Source organism: Chelonoidis abingdonii, chromosome 4 (genome assembly GCF_003597395.2).
Source record: "Chelonoidis abingdonii isolate Lonesome George chromosome 4, CheloAbing_2.0, whole genome shotgun sequence".
Classification (NCBI taxonomy): domain Eukaryota; kingdom Metazoa; phylum Chordata; order Testudines; family Testudinidae; genus Chelonoidis; species Chelonoidis abingdonii.
This window is the reverse complement of record NC_133772.1, coordinates 92,723,334-92,748,923: the sequence shown is the minus strand read 5'-3', so window position 1 is coordinate 92,748,923 and position 25,590 is coordinate 92,723,334. Positions and strand designations below refer to the sequence as shown.

The window sequence follows — 25,590 nt, the reverse complement described above, 5'->3', positions numbered from 1 at the left end:
TCTCCTCACGACGCCAAGCTGCTATAGAACGGAGATCCAGAACATGCTACAGATGATGGTATAATCCGCTTCATCTACCAGTGCATGGGCATCATCCAGTGGTTCTGTACCAAACCAGATGGGGAAATACACTTTTGTGTGGACTACCGTAAGCTAAAATGCGGTAACTCGTCCGGACAAACTATCCAATGCCACGCACCGATGGAGCTATTGGAAGAAGTTGGGACGTGCCCAGTTCAATCTCTACAATAGACTTAACCAAGGGGTACTGGCAAGTACCACTAGATGAACCTGCCAAGGAAGGTCAGCATTCGTCACCCATGCGTGGGGTATGAATTAAATGTATTCCTTTCGGGCTGCGAAATGCACCGCCACCTTCCAGAGGCTGGTAGATGGTCTACTAGCAGGACTGGGAGAATAATGCAGTTGCCTACCTCGATGATGTGGCCATTTTTCAGACTCCTGGCCCGAACACCAGTACACCTGGAAAAGGTCTTTGAGCGCATCAGGCAGGCCGGACTAACTGTTAAGGCCAAAAAGTGTCAAATAGGCCAAAACAGAGTGACTTACCTGGACACCAGGTGGGTCGAAGAAACCATAAACCCCACAGGCCAAGGTGGATGCTATCCAAAAGGGCCTGTCCAAAGTCAAAGAAACAGGTCCAATCCTTCTTAGGCTTGGCGGGTATTACAGGCATTTGTTCCATGTACTACAGCCAAATGACTGCCCATGACCGACCTGCAAAAAGACCCAGCCAAATGCAGGTAAGTGGACTGATGATTTGTCAGAAGGCCTTTACCCAACTTAAGGCGACGCTCATGTCTGACCCTGTGCTAAGAGGCCCGGACTTTGACAAACCATTGCCTAGTAACCACCGATTGCATCTGAGCGTGGTATAGGAGCAGTTCTATGCAGAGAAGCCCCCGGATCAAAACTTCCACCTGTCGTGTTTCTCAGCAAGAAAGTAATCTGAGAGGAAAGTCACTGCATGGTCAGTTAGTGAAAAGGAGATGCTATGCATGTATATGCTGCCTGGAAAGCTACGCCCATATGTTGGGGACGGCCGGTTCCCAGCTACAAACTGACCATGCTGCGCTAAAGTGGCTCCATACTTGCCACGGGGGAAACAAAGAAACTTCTTCGTTGGGAGTTTAGCTCTCCAGATTTTGATTTTGAATTCAACACATGTTCACGGACTTCTAACAAGTAGCTAGAGCACTCTCCGTGGAGAGTTTCCAGAATACACTGGTTAAAAAAATTTCCTTAATATGTAAAAGTCTTGTTAGTTGACATACTAGTAGTATATGTAAAGTGTATATGTTGTTATTATCTGTTAGTTCTATAAGTTCTAGGGAAATCACCGCAGTGACGGTTCCCACTGTCTGTGTTTGGGGGGCGTGTCATATAACATGATAGCTAAGGGTTAATGTTTCTTTTCACCTGTACAGGGTATAACAAAGGGACCAAACACCTGACCAGAGGACCAATCAGGAAACCAGACTTTTAAAGCTCACCGGGAGGCGAATTTTGGGGGGTCTGTGTCCCTTGTCTGTCTCTCGTACTATGAGAGTGACTCTCTATTCTCCAGTGGTTTCTAAATCTTCGCAGTTTCCAAGTTGTGGGTACAAAGCGTTAGAAAACACTAGGCTTTTTAGTGTGTTTTTTGTATTTACATGTGTGTCAGTTGCTGGGATGTTTTCAAATTGTATTTCTTTGTTGAATAAGGCTGGTGTATGTTCATATTTATTCTTTTCAGCAAAATTGACTCCTGTATATCGTTACCTTGATACAGGGACCATTTTTATGTTTTTCTTCTTTTTGCTATAAAGCTTTTTCTTTTAAAAATACCTGTTGATTTTCTTTTTCTAAGTGAGGATCTAGGGGAATAGAATCCTCGTGCCAGGCTCTATGGTCTCATCTCAGCGGAAAGACTGGGAGGGGAAAAAAGAAGAGGGGGAAGGTAAAATTGCCCTCTCTGTTATGTAATTCAGAGGAGTTTAAGTGAAGTAAATCTCCGGATAAGCGCCACGAGGGAAGCTCTGTGTGGGAGTAAAGAGAGAACCAGGCGGACGGGGAGTTTATTCCATTGCTGTGGTGAAATCAGGGCATCTGAGTCTGGGGGTCCCCCAGGGAAGTTTTGGGGATGGGGAGACCAGAGTGAGCCAAACACTGGAATTTTTGGCTGGTGGCAGCGCTATCAGATCCAAGCTGGTAATTAAGCTTGGAGGTTTCATGCAGGCACCCACATTTTGGACTCTAAGGTTCAGAATTGGGAATTATGCTTTATGACAGAAAGACATAATATGCCCAAGTGTTATTGAGAAACTGAAGTCCATTTTTGATCACTCTGGTATTCCAGAACAACTAGTGCTGGACAATGGATCACAATTCACTGCAGCAGAGTTTAAGTCATTCCAAACGAAATATGATTTTGACTATATTAGTAGCAGCCGGTGTTACCCAGAAGCAAATGGAGAGGCTGAAAGACCTGTACAGATGGCCAAGAAAACTTACAGCAGGAAGAGCCTTTCCTTGCTTTTCTGTGTTACAGATCAACACCAACAGCTGCTACTGGATATAGTTCAGCACAAATCCTGGTGAGAAGACAACTCAGAACTACTATTCCAACTTTGGGAAAGAACCTATTTCCAAAGTGGCCAGGACGAAGAGAGTAGCCAAATTGGATAAAAAGGCTAACGAAGCTTATGAACACTTTTACAACAGATGTCACTCAGAGAACTGCCAGGTCTAGAACCTGGTGACATGGTCACGTCAAACTGGATGGGGGAAAAGAACGGACAACTCCAGCTGTCATAAGGAAAAAGAATTCAGCACCCAGATCATATGCGATTGAGACCAACACTAGAGACTTCAACAGAAACCATCAACATCTACAGCTTGTTTCTCAGACAGAACAATCAACAGAGCAAACTACAGATGGCAGATGCAGAAGAAGACTCAGGGATTCCAAACTGACCACAGCCAATCATTGCAAGTAATGGACATCCTTTCACCACTGCCAGAGCCTTTCCTTCAGTGGGGGAAGGGCTCCGTCGATGAGGAGGCAGCAGGATGCTACATTGCTAAAAACAGCAGTGTAAATGGGTAGGAATGGCTTAGTTGAGTAGAGAACCATCTAGGGCATGTACTCGGGTATGTTCACACACTCTTCAAGCATGTCTTTACTCTGCTCACCTAAGCCAGGCTTCACCGTTTACACTGTTATTTATACCCATTCTATGGAGACTATGCATGTATACACCCTACACACCGCCAAAGGAAGGGTGCAGTGTACATGCACCCAAAGTGACATACAGCCCAGATACCGGCATTGCACTGTTGTTATGGGCAACTGAGTTTAGACAAGGTTTGTTGCTGAATTGCAGAAGCTCTTTGCTCCCAAGGAGCCCACCCTGGCATCATTCCCTATGGAGACAGGCAGAGAGAGCAATGAGTTGGAGTTTTAAAAAGGAACATTAACTGGAAGCCACTTACATTTTCTCCAGGAAAGTGTAACGAGATGCATTGAATGTCAGTGGGTTTCTAACGATGGCTATGATATCCTCAGCCCAGCTCTGGGGAAAAAACAAATGCAAACAGAGTTTAGAGAAATGGCACCAGTCAGGACTTGGCATCGGCACGCTGAATGGCGCTAACCTCCCATCCTGTCCTCACAGCCTGGCTACATTGAGGATCAGTGCACACCCTCCGGTCCCTGCCACCTGCCTAGTCTTGACCTCCTGTTTCTACACCTGCTTACAGTGGGACCTTGCACTTACCCTCCTATCCTTCTCTTTGTCCAGTTTAACTGCAGGAAGGAGAAGGATGAAGTGAACAGCAGCAGCACATCAATTCCCTCCTTGTGCTTGCAGGGGCTCAAGAGCACTGTATCCCCCTCTTTTTTGGAACCGGATTCCTGTCCCTTGCAGCTGGTGAGCTTGTCAGTCATGCTCAAGAAGCACAGATTTAGAATTCCCACCCTCTCTCTTTCTGCTTATACCTCGATTCCTAGATGTCCCTGGTGGTCCATTCCCCTGAGGTCTCAGATACCTTGCCAACATTCTCTTTGTAGGAGACAAAGTTGTGGAACGTGAGATCCACCATATCAGTGCCGGTCACAACAGTCAGAGTCTTCAGCAGGAAGTTGTTGTCTGGGAAATCCAAGTTAAAAACGTCTCGGAGCTTCTGGCTCTGCAAAGGGAAACAAGGTCTGAATGATGGGGGATGGGTAAACTGACACCAGGAAAACAAGGCCCAACCCAAACCTTTATCCAAAATTGCATTCAACCTTTATGGAAGCTGGAAAAAGTTTTTAGAAAACTTTTTATATTATTCATTTTCACTGTGGGCCCCTGTACTTCCTGGGTCCAGTGGGAATGTGAAGAAGTACTAGAGCAGCCTGGCATTTCTGATCTGACCAAGAGATTTCAGGAGAAACTTTCTTCTTGCAAGATCTCCAGTTAGGGTTGCCAACTTTCTAATCTCAAAAAAATTAACACCTTTGCTCCAGCCCTTCCCTAAGGCCCCACCCCTTCTCTGAGTCCCCTCCCCTGCTAATTTTATCCCCCTCCCTCCACTGCTTGCTCTCCCCCACCCTCACTTGCTCATTTTCACCAAGCTGGGACAGAGGGTTGCGGTGCAGGAGGGCATACAGGCCCTGGGCTAGGGGTGTGGGCTCCAGAGTGGAGCCAGAAATGAGGGGTTCAGGGTGCAGGAGGGGGTTCCGGGCTGGGGAAGGGGGTTGGGATGTGGGGAGGGTGAGGGGTCCACCTGGGGATGTGGGCTCTGGAGTAGGGCCATTGACTTCAGTGGGAGCAGAAGCAGGCCCAAAGACTCCTTGCTGCATACGTGCGGCTAAACTTCTAGGAATCAGAGGTGATGTCTAGTGAGTGTAGGTATAAGGGAGGCTGAGTCTACACTAGTGTAACTTACAAGCCGAGGAAAGTGTAAGTGGCAGTCTCTTAGAATCACTTTCACACACCTCTGAATTTGGCCCAAATAAGGTACAATCAGTTGCTCGCATACAAAACAGGAAATGACTGCCTAGGAAGGAGTACTACAGAAAGGGATCTGGGGGTCATAGTGGACCACAAGCTAAATATGAGTCAACAGTGTAACACTGTTGCAAAAAAAGTGAACATCATTCTGGGATGTATTAGCAGGAGTGTTGTGAGATTTAAAAAATTGGGTTTTATTTAGTCTGGAAAAGAGAAGACTGAGAGGGGAAATTATAACAGTTTTCAAGTACATAAAAGGTTGTTAAAAGAAGGAGGGAGAAGAATTGTTCTTCTTAACCAAGGATAGGACAAGAAGCAATGGGCTTAAATTGTAGCAAGGGAGGTTTAGGTTGGACATTAGGAAAAACTTCCTGTCAGGGTGGTTAAGCACTGGAATAAATTGCTTAGGAAGGTTGTGGAAGCTCCATCATTGGAGATTTTTAAGAGCAGGTTAGACAAACACCTGTCAGGGATGGTCTAGATAATACTTAGTCCTGCCATGAGTGCAGGGGACTGGGCTAGATGACCTCCCGAGGTCCCTTCCAGTCCTCTGATTCTCTGTCTTCACCTCACAGTAAGCCCAAGCTAGCCTACCCTGGTGTGGCTAGCTTTGCAGTGGGGATGCTCCATCCATGCTAAGTGCTACCCATGTAACTGCATCCACACTGGTGCTGTACTAGCCCATGTGCTGGGATGAATTTATCCAGAGGCCTGCCTGAGACTGAGGGCTCCCCTTCCACTCTCATGTGTGGCAGTGTCCTTGTAACCCCAACAAGGCAGGGCTCAGAATTCCTGGGGCTCAAATCCCCAACCTTGTCGTGGTCACTTAGGTCAAGGTCTCGGGTTTCCCCACTCCTGGGAGCTCTCTCTGCTCTGGATGCTTCCCTGACCCAGTGATCATTCCATACAGTTCAAAGCAGATACAATTTATTAAACAACAAGTAATTTTGAAAAAATAAGGAATAATGGGAAAGATTAAAGGAAAATGTCTCCCCGCTCTGTGGGAAGGGGACATCACAAACAGCATCTCTGGAATGTAAGGAAAGTTCACAGTCTGTTCCTCACATGTCCCAGGCCCCTTCTCAGGCCCGGGCTGTGCTACAGCAGCTGGTGGTGGTTGGGGTGTCTCCCTGCACTGGGCCCGCTCCCCAGCTCCCTTTGGAGCTGCTCACTGCACCCCGCTCTGGACTGCTCCAGCCCTAGCTCCACTCTGCCTCAGCACTGCTGCTGCTCTGCCTCCAGCTCCCTGGGCTGCCTCTCTGGCCCCTCTGGCTCTGGTTGCTGCAGCTCTGCTCCCAGCACAGGGCTGCTCTGTGGGTTGCTTCTCTGGTTCTCTCTGGCTGGCATGACCCTGCTCCCCAGCTCAGCTCAGGCTCCTGCTTTCTCCTTAGCTCAGCCCCACTCTGTCTGTAGGCTGTTCCAGGCAATTCCAGCTCTCATGGAGGATGGAACTTCCTGACTCCCTCATTAGCCTGCCCATCTGTCAATCAGGCTGACCTGGAGCATTGGCCTCTCCCCATTGTTCTTGGGGACTGTCAGTCTCAGGGTCCTGATTTCCCATCGATCCTTCCCCTTTTTTTTGGTACTGGGAGATGGCCAACCAAAAATCCCCACTAAGCTTTACTCGAGTATGGACAGCTAGCAAATGAGGAAATTCACTCTACAGAATAATGATAAATGTGTGGTAGTGCCAACATAAAAATGACACGCTAAAGTTTAACGTTTGTAGAAGTAAACATCTTTCTAGGATGATGTGCAGATGTGACTGGTGACGTAAGTTCCTAAATGTTATATGCTTTCAGATTTATATACTTATATAAAAGTTTACAAAATGTATAAAAAATGTAAATTTTAAAAATGTACAGAAAAATCTTAACTTTAAATGAACAAAAAAGTACTGTATTTTTTACATTGTGTGTGACGTTACTGACATATCCTGTGACTGTATAGATCATTCTTGCAACCACTATTGTATATTTGCAGCAAATATTGTACAAAGGTTGTTGTGTATGGTATCTATGGAAAGGTTATGATTTGCTGGGTAGGATTATGCTATCTGTATGTGTGATCATTTTTGTAGCTGAAGTTATGAATATTGGCTCTGTATTTGTATCTCAAAGTGTTTTGATTCTAAGTAGCCTCAGGGCTTGGCTACACTTGTGAGTTCCAGCGCATTAAAGGAGCCCAGGACGCACTAGCTCACTACCCATCCACACTGGCAAGGCACGTAGAGCACTCTGACTCCATGGCTAGAGCGCTGCTGGTACTCCACCTTGGCGAGTAGAATAACGTTTGATGCACCCCTGCTGGAGCGCCCCAGCATCAGTGTGAACGAGGTATTGCATTACTGCGCTCTGATCAGCCTCCAGAAATGTCCCATAATCTCCTTAAGTCAAATGGCCACTCTTGTCATTGTTTTGGATATGCCCTTTGAAAGCTCCGTTTGACAGCCGGCTGCTTATCTGCTCTGGGATAAAGCAAACCATTACTATGGAATGCTGTGTGTGAGAGAGAGAGGCAGGGGGGAGGGAGGGACCGCCGCTGTCTGAACTTCCCAGAAAGCATGCTGACATGCTCTCAGCCCCCCAAAAACCCATTCTCTCTCCCCCCACATACACACAACACACTCCCTGTCACACTCCACCCCACCCCCATTTGAAAAGCATGTTGCAGCCACTTGCATGCTGGAATAGCTACCACAATGCACTGCTCTCTGTGGCCATTGCAAGAGCTGCTAATGTGGCCACGCCAGTGCGCTGTCAGTGTGGACAGATTGTAGCGCTTTCCCTACTGCGCTCTACGAAGGCTGGTTTAACTCAACCGCTCTACATCTGCAAGCGTAGCCATGCCCTCAGTGACTATTCTCAGTAAGTGCCCAATCAAGAAACACTTAACTGACAATGGACTTTGGGAAATACCAATCTACATCTGAGCTTTCCTGGGAGCGTTCAAACTAACATGTAAACAACGGCATCGGCCTGTAAAGAACTGAGTCATGCATGGACCTGTGACTTGCTCATGTGGCTCCAAACTTTATCTTGCTGCTGTCACCTTCCACTGGCAGAGAATATAAAAGGCCCTGAAAACCCCTCCGTCTTGTCTTCAATCCTGCTTCTTGCCTCTGGAGCGACTGAATGACCCATCCCAGCTGTGGATGTACTCCAGAGACTTGATTTGAACCTGAAGTTTATTCCATTACTGCTACAAGCCTGAACCAAGAACTTTGCCATTACTGTATGTAATTCATTCCATTTAACCAATTCTAGCTCTCATCTATATCTTTTTCCTTTTATGAATAAACCTTTAGATTTTAGATTCTAAAGGATTGGACACAGCATTATTTGTGGGTAAGATCTGATTTGTATATTGTCTGGGGCTTGGTCCTTTGGGATAAGAAGAACCTTTTTGCTTTTACTGGGGTATTGGTTTTCACAACCATTCGTTCCCATAAGAAGTGGCACTGGTGGTGATACTGGGAAACTGGAATGGGGTAAAACCGAAGTCCTCTGTGTGTGGCTGGTTTGGTTTGCCTTGGTGTGCAGAGGAACCCCAGCCTTGGGCTGTAACTGCCCTGCTCTAAACAATTTGTCCTGAATTGACACTCTCAGAAGAGTCCCACCAAAGGCAGCATCATTACAAGGGAATAACAGTCCCCTTGCATGTGGAGAGAAGGGGGCTAGGGCAACACCCGGGCTACTGGCTGGACTAACTCTACAGTGAAGCTATATCCTTATAAAACACATGCAAATCCATGCTCGTATTCTATTTTAAAATTCAAATCCCAGCTCTTCCTCTCCTGCCATCAAGTTTTCTGTTCACATTTGGATTGTAAATGGCCAGATTTCCAAAACAGCTCAGCACTCAGAACTTCTTATGTGCTTGTAAAATGCAATGTACCCCCAAGGGCATGCTATAAATTACAAGGTGTTTATTTTCAGGCATTTTCCATTATATTTTTGGAGAGTTCAATGCTAGTTGAGTCTGTGGGAAACATCCATCTTTAGGAAAAGGTAGATACCACCCCAGGACTATAAAACTAGCAGCTGTGTCTACCAAGAGCAAAGCACCTCCTCTCGTAGGGTGATTCGAACAGCCCACATAACATGAATGCATCTGAAGTGTTGGGAGGGGAGGGGAAAGACTGGAACAAAGAGTCTTAAAAAATATCACCCACAAGACTTTTATTTTATAACAGAATAGGAATCTCTCGCACAGTCTTGTAGTTTTATTCTGTGATTTCTGACCAATGCAGAGGAGTATGTGTCTAGCACATGCTTCCCTTTTCGCCTCTGCCTACACAGCAAGCCCCCTGGTATGATCAGGTCAGACTTCACTGATCCTTAGGGTTGCCAGGCATCCGGTTTTCGACCGGAATGCCCGATCGAAAAGGGACCCTGGCGGCTCTGGTCAGCAGTGTTGACCAGGCTGTTAAAAGTGTAGTCAGCGGCGCAGCAGGGCTAAGGCAGGTTCCTTGCCTCCCCAGGCTCTGCACGGCTCCTGGAAGTGGCTGTCATGTCCTTGTGGCCCCTAGGCAGAGTGGCAATCAGGAAAGCTCCGCAGGCTGCCCCCGCCTCCACAGCGCCTCCCCTGCAGCTCCCATTGGCTGGGAACCGCAACGTGCAGCGTGCAAAGCCCCCTGGCCCCTCCGCCTAGGAGCCGGACATGTCGGCTGCTTCCAGGAGCTGTGTGGAGCTATGGTAGGCAGGGAGCCTGCCTTAGCCCTGCTGCACCGCTGACCGAGAGCCGCCTGAGATAAGCACCACGCGACTGGAGTCTGCACCCTGCACCCCCTACCCCAGAGATCCCTCCCAGAGCCTGTACCACCTCTTCATCACAATCACCTTCCCCAGCCCTGAGCCACCTCCTGCACCCAAACTCCCTCCTGGAGCCCACACTCTACACTCCTTCCCACATTCCAAACCCCTTGGTCCCAGCCCAGACCCCCCTATAATAATAATTGGAGATATAACAATCTCCTAGCACTAGAAGGGACCTTGAAAGGTCATTGAGTCCAGTCCCCTGCCTTCACTAGCAGGACCAAGTACTGATTTTTGTCCCAAATCCTTAAGTGGCCCCCTCAAGGACTGAACTCATAACCCTGAGTTTAGCAGGCCAATGCTCAAACCACTGAGCTATCCCTTTCCTCCCACTACTGTATCCCAAACCTTTTGTCCCCAGCCCCACCCAAGAGCCCACATCCCCAGCTGTAGCCCTCACCCCAACCCCCTACCCCAGCCCAGTGAAAGTGAGTGAGGGTGGGGGAGAGTGAGTGTTGGAGGGAGGGGGGGATGGAATGAGTGGGGGAGGGGACCTCAGAAAAGGGGCAGGTCCTCAGGGAAGAGGTGTTCAGTTTTGTGCGATTAGAAAGCTGGCAACCCTACTGATCCTCATTACAAAAGGCTTCATGTCATATGATTTTAGTCTTGAATTTAACTTCATCCTATAAACTTGCTGGCTGTTGTCCAAATTATTTATCTCCCACATACTACACCGTGAAACTGAGACAATAGAGAAATTGTGGTTTATGTTGAAGAAGTTTCCTGTATTTGTTAGAAGCTGTCTCCTCCTCCCCTTCCTTTTCTGTTATTTGGTGTTGCTTATCATGCAGGTAGGTCCCTTTGTTGTTCACAGTTGAGTCTTGACAGTCTGAAAGCTGTCATCTAGAACTGCTACCTTTGAGTTTGTTCTGCTAGACAAACTCATCACATTCAGTACTGGCAATATCTTGATACTGTCATCTCATCATGACATAACATGATGTTTGCAGCTTTTTATCCTCAAAGCACTTTATAAACATTAACTAAGGAAGCCTCACAACACTCCATAAAATTGTTATCCCCATTTCACAGATAGGGAAATTGAGGCATGGAAAGGCTTTAAATAGGGAAGAAGGATGATCTTTCGGTTAAGGCCCTGGACTGGCTTTAACTCCCAGCTACAGACTTCACATATGACCTTGGACAAGTCACATACTCTCTGTGTGCCTCCATTTCTTATCTGTTAAATGGGAATGACTTTACTTAGGGGGGTGTTGTGAGGATAAATTCAATCATGTTTGTGAGGCGCTCAGATACTGTAGTGAAGGAGGCCATGTGGCTGCCATACATAAAGATTGCTTGCACCAGCCCACAGAGTCAGAGCTGCAGACAGAACTCATGAATTCTAGCTCCCAGTCTAGAGCTCAGACCACTCTCCCTTATTATATCACAACAGTTTCCACCTGTCATGCTGCAATTTCACAACACAATCAGACACGGTGCCATTTTACATGAGATTGCCATAGGGCCGCTTGGTGGGGGGCAAGTGGGGCAATTTGCCCCAGGCCCCGCAGAGGCCCCGCGAGCTGCTCCGGGTTTTCGGCAGCACTTTCACGGCAGGCCCTTCACTCGCTCTGGGTCTTTGGCGGCAGGTCCTTCAGTGCAGCAGAAAATTCAGAGCGAGTGAAGGACCTGCCGTTGAAGTGCTGCTGATGCCTTGGAGCGCCACCCAGTGAGTATAAGCGCTGCATGCGGCGGAAAAAAAAAAGCCCCGATCGGCGGCACTTAGGCTGCTTTACCGCCGCCGCTTCATTCTTCGGCTGCATTCGGCAGCAGGTCCTTCCCTCCGAGAGGGACCCACTGCCGAATTGCCATACAAGACCTGGGCCTGTCCCAGGCCTCCTGAATCCTCTGGGCAGCACTGGATTGCCATGTAAAAACAGGAATAATATCATTAAAAAGCAGGAGAAGTATCAGTCCTATAATTCATGCCCCAGCCAAAATGGGACAGTAGAAATGTACTTTATAAACCAGCAACCCAGTGATTCAGCTTTAATCTCAGCTCTCCCCTCTTTTCCCACTCCCTTGATTTCCCTAATAGCCTCACTTGAACAAACCAAAGTCAGAAGCCAGGGAAACAAACTCTCCTATGCAAATATAGGCAAAGAACCATGCTGACTGCTAGAGTTGGAGAGAAAGCAGCCTTTCCTCACCCTCAAATACAATGCCAACATCGAAAAGCTTTGGCAACTGAATGGTAGTCAGCTTTTACTCCGGTGCTATATGCTGGCAACATGATGGAGTTGTTATAAGGCAGCAGCTCCACAATATGGCAGTGAGTATGATTGCTGAACATGTCTAAGGAAAATCTAAGCCCAAAAGTAAGAAGTAACACTCACTTTCTTATTAGCCATGCCCTATCCCTACACATCAGGACAAGGCTTACTGCTGAGCATTCTCTAATTCTCATGACGGTGAGGGCCGTTCTGCTGATGTGCATGGAGGGCTCAGCAGCTCCCAGTTCTCACAAGATTTAAGACCCCATCACTCTGAGCAGCACAGGTAGCTACCAAGGAGTTGAGGGAGAGGAGTTATCCAGATGAAGTTCCCTCAGCTCTTGATGTTGTCCATGAGAAAGTCACTTGGACCATGTGGGAGTTGGGAACACAGTGGGACACAGAAGCATGTGGCACACCTTCCTGATATCTGGCCAAACTAGAATTCATGTATTTTAATGGAGGATTCCGCACTCATTGCCCCTCGTCATTTTTGCCATTTTAGTATAAAATTTAATTCCTGAATAAAACTAAACATTACAGGAGTGGGGGCCAGACAGCTTCATGTCCCAAGGTGCCAAACAGGCACCCCCACCAAGCACTGAGCCTTTCCCTGCCTGCCTTTTCCCCATGTATTTGTAAATCACAGAACTGTAGGACTGGAAGGGACCTTAATAGGTCGTCTAGACCAGTCCCCTGCACTGAGGCAGGACTAAGTATCATCTAGACCACCCCTGACAGGTATTTGTCTAACTTGTTCTTAAATACCTATGACAGAGATTCCACAGTTTCCCTAGGTAATTTGTTCCAGTTCTTAACTACCCGTACAGTTAAAAATTATTTTCCTAAGGTCTAACCTAAATCTCTCATTCAGCAATTTAAGCCCACATGAATTTACAGGCAATGGACCCATGCTTGCTTCTCACCCTCTCCCATATAGAAGTGCCCGTACAGCCCAGTGTGGTAGCACTCTTGTTTCCAAGCCTGAAAATGACAGGTGGTTCACGTCCTAGGCCAAGGCTTGTGCTCATATGCAACATAGCACTAGGACTGTTAAGATATGGCACTCTTCATCTGAGATGTTTGGTTACCTGCATAAGAAGTGTGATACTGGTTCCACAGTCACTGCTTTGCTAGTTTCTAATTCATTGGTTAGAGAGAGCTCTGTGTAGTGCTCTGAGATACCTTCAGGGCAGTATGAAAAATACTGTCTATGCAGACACGTGGCACATGCTCCAGCAAGGGCTCGGCCTTGAACAGAAAAGGGCCACAGACTCACCTTGGGGATTTTGGCAAATTTTCCTACTCGGGTGTCTCGGATGCTGGTTATATCCAAAAACTCCATTTCCTGCAAAAGAATAAAAACAAGGAGAAGGCTGGCACTTGGAGGAGGAAGGGGAAGGACAGCAAGAGAGGGAAGGGTTAGAAAGGGAATGGCAGAGCTCTCTGGTGGCTCCCACTCACAGCCCTGCATTGGGGTCAGTGTGGAGCTGCACTTCCAGAGCAGGAACAATGGCACAACTCCCAGCCACACAGAGACAGCACCTGCTGGAACCCTGTGTAACCCGACTGCTCCCCTGGTCAGTGCAGAGGAACAGTGATATGTGGCTCCACCTCCTTCCTTTTCGGGGTGGAGGTCTGGGCAGGGAACAGTTTCTGGGGCAACAGAGCACGAGGACTGCAATTCCATCAAGCTCCTGCTCTGAGGGAGAGCACCTTGCACACCCACCAAAGGGCATGCCACAAACTTGCCCTAAGAAGGAGGCAGGCAAGAGGCTATAGCAGGGGTGGATTGCTGTTCAGTAAAGCCCAGTTAATCAGACAGGGTGGTATCTCTGAAGTGAAAACAGGGACTCTGCACAGAGTCCTGGAAACATCTGGCAGGATGTGCAATGCGTAGTGAGCACTCAGGAGGGAAGACACAGCACTTATACTCACTGAACAAGCAGTTTGGGCCAAGTCTGCTCACACTTGTGGAAACATCTAGTTCACAAAGGCAGACTCAAAGGTTTAAAACAATAATTAACATAGCTCCTCCCCTAATAACATGACATCTTGCTCCCATATGGGTGCCCTCAAGGCCTGACAGGGCCAAGCAGTTACCACTGGACCTGGGATCAGCAATATGGTATGTGTGCAGGACAACTGAATCAGCTACCAGCCCAGCCACAGAAAGTAGTGTGACAGTCCACCCCAGTCCCTCACCTGTTACCCATGTCATCAGTCTGCCTACTGCCCCCAGCAGTGTCATTCTGCTAATCACTCATGTCACCCACATAATCTAGTGGGGTCAGCCTGTTCTGTGGCTGCATCCGCCCACTCGTTGTCATGGCCACACTCTCCAGACTGGCCAACCCATGGCCCATGCCAACCCATACTGCCAGCAGCCTGCCTATCAGCTACACCCAGCAGCCGTTGTCAGCTCACACAACACCCAGAGACTCTCTCAGAATGGGAAAGATGCCAGACAAATGCTTCTCCTAGGATGTAAAGCAGGCAGATGTGCCATGTGGCTCTCAGATTTGCTTACAGTTTGTACTAGATGCTAATCAACTAGTACTGCATTTCCCAGTAAAATTAGGCACTTGAGCTGTGTCTCCACCCACAGCAGCAGGCCTGCTTCCCACAGCTCCACAATTCCAGTACCAGGCCTACTGCTCACACCCTTCCACAGACTCAGCAGCCTTTGCCCAAATAGCAGCAGGCCTTGTCCCCAGCTCTGAACACCTCACATCAGTTACGTACCCTGCACATGTGCTATTTTAAGGAGAAGGGACAGGGCGGTCACAGTGTCTGTGGTTTACAAAAACTGGTGTTTCTCCTGATTTTTATAAGTCTGTTCCAGAGCTGCCCACTTGTTCTGCTGTGCTGCAGGAGGAAGCAGACACCCTATAGCAGAGGTGACCCACCTGTGGCTCTGGAGCCGCATGCAGCTCTTCAGAGATTAATATGGGGCTCCTTGCATAGGCATTGACTCCGAGGCTGGAGCTACAGATGCCAACTTTCCAATGTGCTGTGGGGTGCTCACTGCTCAACCCCCTGCTCTGCCCCAGGTCCTGCCACCACTCTGCCCCTTCTCCAAGGCCCCTGCCCCTTCCCCCAAGCCTGCCACGACCTTGCTCCTCCCCTCACCCCACCAGAGCCTTCTGTGCACTGCAGAACAGCTGATTGCAGCGGGCGGGAGGCATGGAGGCCCTGATTGGCGGGGCTGACGATGGGTGGGAGGCGGTGGTGGCTGGAGGAGCTGGGTGGGGGAAATGGCCAACGCTGCTGACATTTGACTGTGGCTCTTTGGCAATGTTCATTAGTAAATTCTGGCTCCTTCTCGGGCTCAGGTTGGCCACCCCTGCCCTATAGCATTCCCTATAGCTCCACTCCTGCAACCAGGAAGAGTAGATCTAGAGTGCCCTCAAACAAAATGCCAAATGTTTCAGGAGGAGACACACAGCAGAAGGGACTGCAGACATTTCAGGGGAATATAACGGCATAAGATGCTGCTGCTAACAGCTCCTTATCTCACATGACTGCAGTGCCGACAAGCATTATTGTGGCACCATTGTGAGGGAGTTCACCATGCTGGAGCCCCAGCTGGCACTGGCAATCGCTGTTATGAGGAAACCATCACAGTGAAGATGTCACTAATAGCGCCCAAATCGTCCCAGCTATTGTTATTGCTAGTGTTATTGCTGCTGTCTCTTTATCTGCCATGCGTCAGTATGTGGGTCATGAGAAGGAAGTGAAGCTGAACCACAGGGGACTAGAAAGCGGAAGTATGTAGACCCAGCCTCCCACTTGCCATCTCCCAGCACACTCTGCCTCTTAGGGAATTGGATTTTTTCTCCTTGCCCACTGCATCTCTGCTGCTAAGGTGCTGGAACTAGGGGTGCTGCCTCACACATGGGCTTGAAGTGGTTTCAATTATATGCAGGGTTTACAGTTTGGTTCAATGGTTCTCAGCACCCCTACTATACAAACTGTTCCAGTATCCCTGCTCCTCTCCACTCCTCGCTCCAGCTATGGGAGAGTCTGCATGCTCCAGTTTGCCTCTCCCTTCCTGGGTACATCTACATCTGAGCTGGGAGGTGTGATTCCCAGCTTGTGTGGATGTACCTGCACTAGCTCTGCTTAAGCAAGCACATTAAAAATAGCGATGTGTCAAGGGCAGCAGAGGTGGCTGCTTGGGCTAGCCACCCAAGTACATACCCATGGATCCAAGCGGTTATGTACTTGGGTGGCTAGCATGAGTCACTTACCATGCTACCCTGGCTACATTGCTATTTTTAGCAAGCTAGCGCAAGCACATCTACGCAAGCTGGGAATCACACCGCCCAGCTCAAATGTAGCTATACAATTGTGTGTTCCAATTTAGCACTGGAGGAACCAATATCTCCCTCTGGAACTGAGGTGTGCTGTCTTCCATCTTCTTCCTTCCTCCCTTTTTTCAGCTCATGCCTGGATAAACTTCATACATAGCTCTTGGAAGCATCAGCACATGACTTAGCTACAAGCATAGTCCATACGTGTTTCAGGCATGTAATAGTTGTAGCTTTTGGCCTAGTAGGCTGTGCACAGGGCTCTCACTCAAGAGTCCTGAGTTGTAGCCCCAGCTCTGCCATTTACTCATTCTGGACAATTCACTCAGCCTTTCTGGTAAATGGGGATATTAATGCTTACTCACGTTTATAAAGTGCTATGAGATGCAAGGAACTAACGAGCTATACAGTGCAAACAAAACCTGTGACAAAAAAGGAAGCACTCATTTCCCATCAACACCTGCAGCCTAGTTCCTCTGATTCCCTGCTTTATCCTGGAATTGCCCAGGAAATTCCTGCAGGGGCATCTGCCACAGAACAAGTGGCAGTCCCCAGGCCCTCGTATGGTGCTTTCTTCTAAGACTGGATGTGTTCTGTGGTTAGCTGCCTGGCTGCTGACCAAGCCTCCTTGCTCTGGGTACTTTTACAAATTCCAATTCAGAGAGACAGCTGGAAAGCTCCGCACTTACCTTATTCTGATATGTCCAATATAAGTAAAAGCCCTTTGGATCTACCCGGAGAATCACAGGTGAAGCATTCGTTGTGTCCTGACAAAACCAGGAGAAAGAAGGTTTAAAGCTTTGGAGAATCTCTAAGGGAATGTAGTTCCCCTGCAGCCCAGACTTGGTGAATCACCTTCGACTATTCTGTGGTCTGTGTAAAGTGGCTAATTGGTTTGAGTTCAGCTCCAGCAAGCGAGAGCCAAGGGTTACAGAAGCTATACTAACCTATACTGCTGCTACCCCAGTGGTGGGTCCCACCTCCAGATCAATGCTGAGCCGAGGCACATTGGCAGCAAAATGTGAAGGAAGGATATGTTACCACTGTGTCTTGTACCTCCCCTATGAGTATCCAAGGGACTTAAATCTCCAGGGTTGGCACCTTCTGTGAGCACTAAACACGGCAATAACCATCTGTCTGTCATGCTCCCCCTCTCATCGTTCCATTCCCTCCTTTCACTGCCACTTTGTCTCCTGTTCTGCAATAGGCAGAAAGATCATGTGGATACACATACCTACCCATGTCCCCATAGTTCTCAGTTAATTCCCTGAGCTCACTGCTAGGAGCTGGAAAAGCATTCTGGACATTGACATGCAAATGAGGACCCCACCAGCCACATTTCTAGATTTCCCACACTCTCCCACCAAATCAAGCTTTTTAAAACCAAGCAGGGTCTTCAGCGTAGAAGAGCCCAGAAGGACCTCCTTCCTTCCTGTCCACATGAGGAACAGATCTATGCTAGCTACAGCTGGGTTCAAAGTTTATTCAATCACCCAACATTGTGAGATCTTAGACACTGCATGAATTATCATGAACTCTTGCTGAGAATTGGCATAAACCATGGTCATCCCTGCCTCTATCTCCTTTTCTTAACAGGATAGGCTTCTCCCCTTTGGCTATAGGTCCACACGAAGAAAAAGACAGACTGAGCACACACATCCTAAAACACATGCATCAAGGTTGGTCTGTGAGAGACTGCAGGAGGGAGTGAATTCCAGAGATGAGGATCTTCCATCAGAATGTCCTGCTGCCCACGCCCTGGAGTTCAACCCCAGGGACAGAGAGCAAGGGCTGTCTTGTGGAACACAACTGTTGTGATGTGGCATAGCAGGTGAGATGGATGTGGGAACCCAGACCATTCAGAGCTTTGTAGATAATAAAATCCTTCACTTGCTCTTGGGGGTGGATTGGGAGCCAGAGCAGAGCATGGATTATATAAGGTTTGTGATCATAAATTACAAGTATGTTTCAATTAATTTCATCTCACACCCCAAACCTATAGTACTTTCTTTGCAAAAATTCATCACTTTAAATAAGAAGAAGCCCCAAATCCCAAAATGTCTGGAAATGAACAGCTAGGGGAGCCAGGCTGTTCTTTGTGGAATAATCCTTTCTCATTCACCATAATTTCCCTTGATTTATACTGCCTCACTCATCTTAACTTTGCCCCCTATATGCAGAGTATGCAAAAATCAAAACATCACTTGGGGTGAATTTCTGGCCCTACTGAAATCAAGAGCAAAACTCTCATTGACTCTAAGGGGGCCAGAATTTCACCTTAGAAATCCTATTTCCTGTTCAAGGGATCCATTTCCAATAATCACTTAGGGATCAATTGAGGAGTTACTTTCTGTAAGGGACAGCTTGTAGCTTTGCTGCCCTGCAACAGCCCTGGGACATAACTGTGACGCAGAGGGTCAGTTTGGTTTCTGGTTTTCCATTGCTCCAGGGAGAAAGTAAGTTGTTCCATCCCTTTACTTGGCACAGCTTACTTTCCACTCTGTGCTGGCTCAGTTGCACTGGCTGCTGCTTTTCACGGATGGAGTTAAGGCCCTGCAAACTCCAAGCCCCGATATGTGGCTTCATGAAGGCTATTTAATCCATGCACTGTGGTCTGTGATGGGAGTAGCCCACACAGAGGCATTATGACCTCTTACTTATGTGCCATGGGTCACAATGTACTGAAGTGAATGGAGCTACTTGTGTGAACTTGCCAAAGACAGTAAGGATTGTACATTCAGGATGCTTATAATCTGTTCTCACTAGAATAAATAATAAATAAATAAAGTAGAAGTATGTTTAAAACTGAATCTGGCCATATTTAGAACATAAGAACAGCCATACTGGGCCAGACCAAAGGTCCATCTAGCCGAGTATCCTGTTTTCTGACAGCAGCCAAGGTCAGGTGCCCCAGAGGGAATGATCAGAACAGGTAATTGTCAAGTGATCCATCCCCTGTCGCCCTTTCCCAACTTCTGGCAAACAGAGGCTCGGGACACCATCCCTGCCCATTCTCACTAATAGCCATTGATGGACCTCTCCTCCATGAACTTATCTAGTTCTTTTTTAAACCCTGTTATAGTCTTGGCCTTCACAACATCCTCTGGCAAAGAGTTCCACAGGCTGACAGTGTGTTGTGTGAAGAAATACTTTGTTTGTTTTAAACCTGCTGCCTATTAATTTCATTTGGTGACCCCTAGTTCTTGTGTTATGAGAAATAGTAAATCACACTTCCTTATTTACATTATCCACACCAGTCATGGTTTTATAGATGTTAATCATATCCCCCTTAGTTGTCTCTTCCAAACTGAAAAGTCCCCGTCTTATTAATCTTTCCCCATGCAGAAGCTGTTCCATACCCCTAATCATTTTTGTTGCTCTTCTCAGAACCTTTTCCAATTCCAATATATCTTTTTTGAGATGAGGCGACCACATGTGCACGCAGTATTCAAGATGTGGGCATACCATGGATTTATATAGAGGCAATATGCTATTTTCTCTCATATTATCTATCCCTTTCTTGATGATTCCCAACATTCTGCTAGCTTTTTTGGATGCCACTGCACATTGAGTTGTTGTTTTCAGAGAACTATCCTTAATGACTCAAGCTCTCTTTCTTGAGTGGCAACAGCTAATTTAGACCCCAACATTTTATATGCATAGTTAGGATTATGTTTTCCAATGTGCATTACTTTGCATTTATCAACACTGAATTTCATCTGCCATTTTGTTGCCCCGTTACCCAGTTTTGTGAGATCCTTTTGTAGCTCTTCGCAGTCTGCCTGGCACTTAAATATCTTTAGCAATTTTGTATCATCTGCAAATTTTGCCACCTCACTCTTTACCCCTTTTTCCAGATCATTTATGAATATGTTGATTAGTACTGGTCCCAGTACAGATCTATGGGGGACACTGCTATTTACCTCTCTCCATTCTGAAAAATGACCATTTATTCCTACCCTTAATTTCCTATCTTTTAACTAGTTACCATTCCATGAGAGGACCTTCCCTCTTATCCCATGAGAGCTTACTTAGCTTAAGAGCCTTTGGTGAGGGACCCTGTCAAAGGCTTTCTGAAAATCTAAGCACACTATATCCACTGGAACCCCTTTGTCCACATGCTTGTTGACCCCCTCAAAGAATTTTAGTGGGTTGGTGAGGCATGATTTCTCTTTACAAAAAACGCGTTGGCTCTGCCCCAATAAATTATGCTTATCTATGTGTCCGACGATTTTGTTCTTTACCATAATTTCAATCAGTTTGCCAGGTACTGAAGTCAGGCTTACCAGCCTGTAATTGCCGGGATCACCTCTGGAGCCCTTTTTAAAAATTGGAGCCACATTAGCTATCCTCCAGTCATTTGGTACAGAAGCTAATTTAAATGATAAGTTACACACTAGAGTTAGTAGTTCTGCAATTTCACATTTGAATTCCTTCAGAACTTTTGGGCGAATACCATCTGGTCCTGGTGACTTATTACTGTTTAGTTTATCAATTTGTTCCAAAACCTCCTCTAATGACACCTCAATCTGGGACAGTTTCTCATATTTGTCACCTAAAGAGAATGACTCAGGTGTGGGAATCTCCCTCACACCCTCAGCCATGAAGACTGATGCAAAGAATTCATTTAGCTTCTCCACTATGGCCTTATTGTCCTTGAGTGCTCCTGAAGCATCTAGATCGTCCAGTGGCCCCACTGGTTGTTTAGCAGGCTTCTTGCTTCTGATGTACTTAAAATATTTTTTCCTATTAGTTTTTGAGTCTTTGTCTAGCTGTTCTTCAAATTCTTTTTTGGTCTTCCCAATTATATTTTTACACTTCATTTGCCAAAGTTTATGCTCCTTTCTATCTTCCTTACTAGGATTTAACTTGCATTTTTTAAAGGATGCCTTTTTGCCTCTCACTGCTTCTTTTAGCTTGTTATTTAGCCATGGTGGGACTTTTTTGTTTCCCTTACTATGTTTTTTAATTTGGGGTATACATTATAGTGTCTTTTAAAAGTTTCCATGCGGCTTGCAGGGATGTCACTTTTGGCACTGTACCTTTTAATTTCCATGTAACTAGCTTCCTTATTTTTGTGTAGTCCCCCTCTCTGAAATTAATTGCTACAGTGTTGGGCTGCTGTGGTGTTTTTCCTGCCCCAGGGATGTTAAATTTAATAATATTATGGTCACTGTTACCAAGTAGACCAGTTATATTCACCTCTTGGACCAGATCCTGTGTTCCACTTAGGATTAAATCAAGAATTGTCTCTCCTCTTGTGGGTGTCAGGACTAGCTGCTCCAAGAAGCAGTTATTTAAAGTGTCAAGAAACTTTATCTCTGCATCCCATCCTGAGATGACATGTACCCAGTCAATATGGGGATAGTTGAAATCCCCCATTATTATTGAGATTTTTTTATTTTTATAGCCTCTCTAATCTCCCTGAGCATTTCACAGTCACTATCACCATCCAGGTCAGGTGGTTGGTAATATATCCCGACTGCTATATTCACATCTGCTTGCCCCACTTAAGAGATGGCCAAACACATTCTGCATTAGCTGAGGCTTTGGAGCGGTCTTCAAGGTGGCTATAATGATTAGGTAACATCTACATTACAGCAGCATCCAGACTCTCTACTCTGGATGGCACCCCCTTTGAACTGGGTACTGTACAAACACAGAGTAAAGATGATCTCTCCCCCTAGAAGTTTCAATCTAATTAAATAAAAGACATTAAAATAAGTCAGTCTAGAGGAGGACGTCCTCCGTTAGAGGCAGAGCTCCAATTCCTGGACCAGTTGAAGGTGCTAAAGGCCCGGTAGGCCATTGCTGCTCCCTGGGAATCCAAAAGCAGTGGTGGTTCCAGTACGACTCCAAGACTGCAAAGGAAATACCTCCTTGCTGGATGAAGCAGACGTAATCTCCTTCATTTCATCAAAACGTTTCCTCCTGCCCGCCGACAGCACCTAATCTGGATACCGTTTAAAGCAGCTAGCTTTTGTCAGGATCCTAATCTGGTCAGGTGCTGAGAAAGCAAAGGGATCCCAAAATCCAGTTCAATGAGAGGGAAAAGGAGAGTCGAGTCTTGCCAGTCCACTGACAACACTGCAGCCTAAGATGTCTCACCATTTACCTTTGCAGCACCCCTCCCGCCCCGCACACATACATGTGGGACAGGAAGCATGACAAGATGGAGAAATATGAATGGAATAACCAAATCCTGATTAAGGATATGTTTTGCTGGAGAGCCATGCTGTCGACTACCTAAGGACTAAGGCCATCATTTTCAACAGTGGACAGTGTTTTTTTGGGGAGACCGGAGGGCTCTTAGATGATCAGTTTGAGATATCTTGGATTTTAGAGGTGCTGAGCACCCAGTATTTCCAAGGGAAGGCCTTTAAAAATCAGATTCTAATTCTCTTAAGGTGGACACCCAAAAACAGGGAGAAAAAATCGGTGTCCACCTGAAAATGACGGCTTTAGACTATGCCTGTTTGGCCACCATTGTTCTCAGAAACAAAATACTAAAGAAGCCACATTAGAACCCTGCTAGCAGCAATCATGATTGAAGATAGATATATCTGTGTTCCACTCAGCTCTGGCCTCCTTCACTTATTTTCTACAGCAAATTATACAAGTCAGGAGGCGCATCTGCCCATGTTGCTGAGCTATTAGCGTCATTTTGACCTGTATTAGCACCATCCATTTCTGCTATCTGCATGCTACATCACCTACTGGCTTGATCACTGCTAGACTGTCATTGCAGATCATTGATTACTGCATGTCCCCAGTTGCCTCCTTCATCCCATACTGGTTCTACAAAGAAGGCCTTTTGTCTTCAAACTAGATCTGCATCCACTTGAGTAGCTCACCATCACCCACTACGTAGCCACTTATGTACCTTTAAAATGTGTCTCTTTTGCCAAATTCTGTAAAAGCTTCCCCCAGATCCAGGCAAACTATCAAATATCCATAGCTCCCCCAGTCTATTGACTCTTACCTCTAGTGATGAGTAAATCTTAAAAGGCACAGATATCTGGCTCTAAAATAAAGACATGGACAGCTGCCCCATATCCCTGCCTGGGGCAGTGCTGGAGGCCTTCCTGGGAGACAATGAGAACGGATTCTTAGACTCAGAGGAATATTTAGCAAATGAATTTACCCATCACAGTCTGGGGGAAGGGGTTTGGAATAGGAGTGAAGGAGGACTCAATGAATAACTCAAACCAGTCACTTTGCAGAGACAAGAAGATGGATGAGCGAAAGTCCTCAGCTAAAAACCAATCAAAGCAGGCCCTTGAGCCCAACCCAGAATGGTGGGAAAATAAGCCTGTACCTGAGCCTCCTTCCTAACACTGGTGAAAGTGTGGACTGAGCAGCCACTTGAGCCCCTTTATCCCATGCAAGTTCTGTAACTCACAGACTAACCACATCTTCCCTGTTTGCGAAGAGGGCTGGGAGAGAAGGAAACAGCTTACCACCACACCCTCCAGCAATGGGACCAGAAGGGGAAGCAACTCCTGATTTGATTTTTTCCCCTCCCTCTGCAAAACTGGGGAGCCCTTCTGCTTGAGACCCATACCCTGGCCAACCTCGTTGGAGATCTCTGAGTGCAGGGAGTGACCCTGTCGGCACAGGGAGACCTGCAGCATCAAGGACACGTTTCCTTTGTCTTGGGGAGGAGGAAGGGAGCTGCACTGACTTTCCATCTTTCCCTAGGCTGACCCATGGGACAGAAGGGGGGCTCTGATCATGCCACCAGAGATCTCCTTCATGGAACTAGGACACAGCTGTCTGTGCCCGTGGGGGTCAGAGTGCACTGCCATGACCTCCCACACACACACAGGCACACATTACTCACTCCCCGTATCCATACACACATGCACTCACTCAGCATCCCCCTCATCCACCCATCCCTCTCCATGCATCAGGTGCTCACACATACAGCAGACATACACTTTCCCATTGCCCCTTCCTACTTTCTCGCATACAGGCTGCCCACACACACATGCACACATGAGCAAGCACTCCCAGCCCTCCAGCAGGACTTCGGCCTCCTCTGTGCCCCCAGCACATGCAGTGAAAGCCCAGGTACTCACGTCGTCCCACTTGATGAAGCGCTCGCCCTTGGACAGATACTCCTTCACCTTGGGGGACGTCAGGATGGGTGTGAGCATCGACATTCTGTCCCACGGATCTGCCCCTCAGCCAACAGGGCAGCTGCAGGGCTCACTCTTTCTTGGTCCCCCTCTTCTTGATCTCTGCCTCTCACATCATGTTCTCTGCCACCACTGCCCTTGGCATCAGGCACCAAACAACCTCTTATATGCCAGGGAAACTTAGGGATGACCAGCACAGACAAGCAAAGAGCCACTCATCTGCATTGTAAATCAGCAGTTCTCCAAACAAGCAGGTGGGTCCCAGCACAGGGAGGAGAAGTTGAAGCTTATGCAAGAGGAAAGCCTGGGATGGGCTGAGAGAAACACACCCATGCACCCACTCTAGGAGAGATCTACTCCTAAGAACTCTGCACCACTGAAGTGTAACGTTCAGCAGACGCTTCCGGACAGAACTTCCTTAATTTTTTTTTCTTTAGAACAAGTGCAGTCTCTGCCAGTGAACCACCCAGTCGTTTATCAATTTCAACAGACACCAGCACAAGAGCACCAGTGAGCCTGGCCACATATGATCAGCCCCCTCAACACTACGGAACCATCTACCTGGGATGTATTTATTTTACAGTGCATATTCTACCTATATGGTTCTCATCACTTGAGCATCTGAACACTTCAAATCTTTAATGGAATTATCCTCACAATATCCCTATGAGGTAAAGAACTATTATACCCATTTCACAGAGGGAGGAACCTGAGACAGGGTACATTTAATCGACTTGCCAATGTCACACAGGAAATCTGTGGTTGAACCAGGAATTAAACTCATCTGAGTCCTTAGGATGACCGTTATTCACTAGGTCATCCTTCCCAGTTCAGGTTACCTCACTTTCAAGCACTGAAAAGTACCACTGGTGCAAATCCCAACTTTCTTTATCTACACTAGGGGGGCTGCATCATTGCAGTTGCCCCAGCTTCTGGTCACCAATGGCTGAATCCCAAGTATAGACAAAACCGCAGAGCAGGTTGAGTGAAAGATTTATTACAGTTAATTAACCTTTCATGACAACCTGGGCCCTAGATTTGAATCCAAAGCATGTGAAATTCATGGGTTTGATGCAAAACCGGGGACAGCAAGACAACTTTCATGG

General features: G+C 47.0%; 1 protein-coding gene across 9 annotated transcripts in view; it reads right to left on the bottom strand.

Annotated features, from left to right (window-relative positions):
- The window catches only part of PLCB2 (phospholipase C beta 2), a 72,158-nt gene extending 47,259 nt beyond the window's left edge, over positions 1 to 24,899 (bottom strand). For 2 of the 9 annotated variants that reach the window (XM_032802536.2, XM_032802529.2), the window contains exons 1-5: positions 24,425 to 24,893; positions 17,033 to 17,110; positions 13,310 to 13,378; positions 4,051 to 4,191; positions 3,496 to 3,575 (exon numbers count right to left, since the gene is read on the bottom strand). In XM_032802536.2, coding sequence (XP_032658427.1) covers positions 3,496 to 3,575; positions 4,051 to 4,191; positions 13,310 to 13,378; positions 17,033 to 17,110; positions 24,425 to 24,508 — 452 coding nt within the window. In that variant the 5' untranslated portion in view covers positions 24,509 to 24,893. Of the gene's footprint in view, positions 1 to 3,495; positions 3,576 to 3,779; positions 4,024 to 4,050; positions 4,192 to 13,309; positions 13,379 to 14,235; positions 14,276 to 17,032; positions 17,111 to 24,424 lie in introns of those variants that run through there. The other 7 variants (XM_032802532.2, XM_075065472.1, XM_032802530.2 and 4 more) reach the window with 6 other exon arrangements.
- Positions 24,900 to 25,590: the final 691 nt, after the last annotated feature.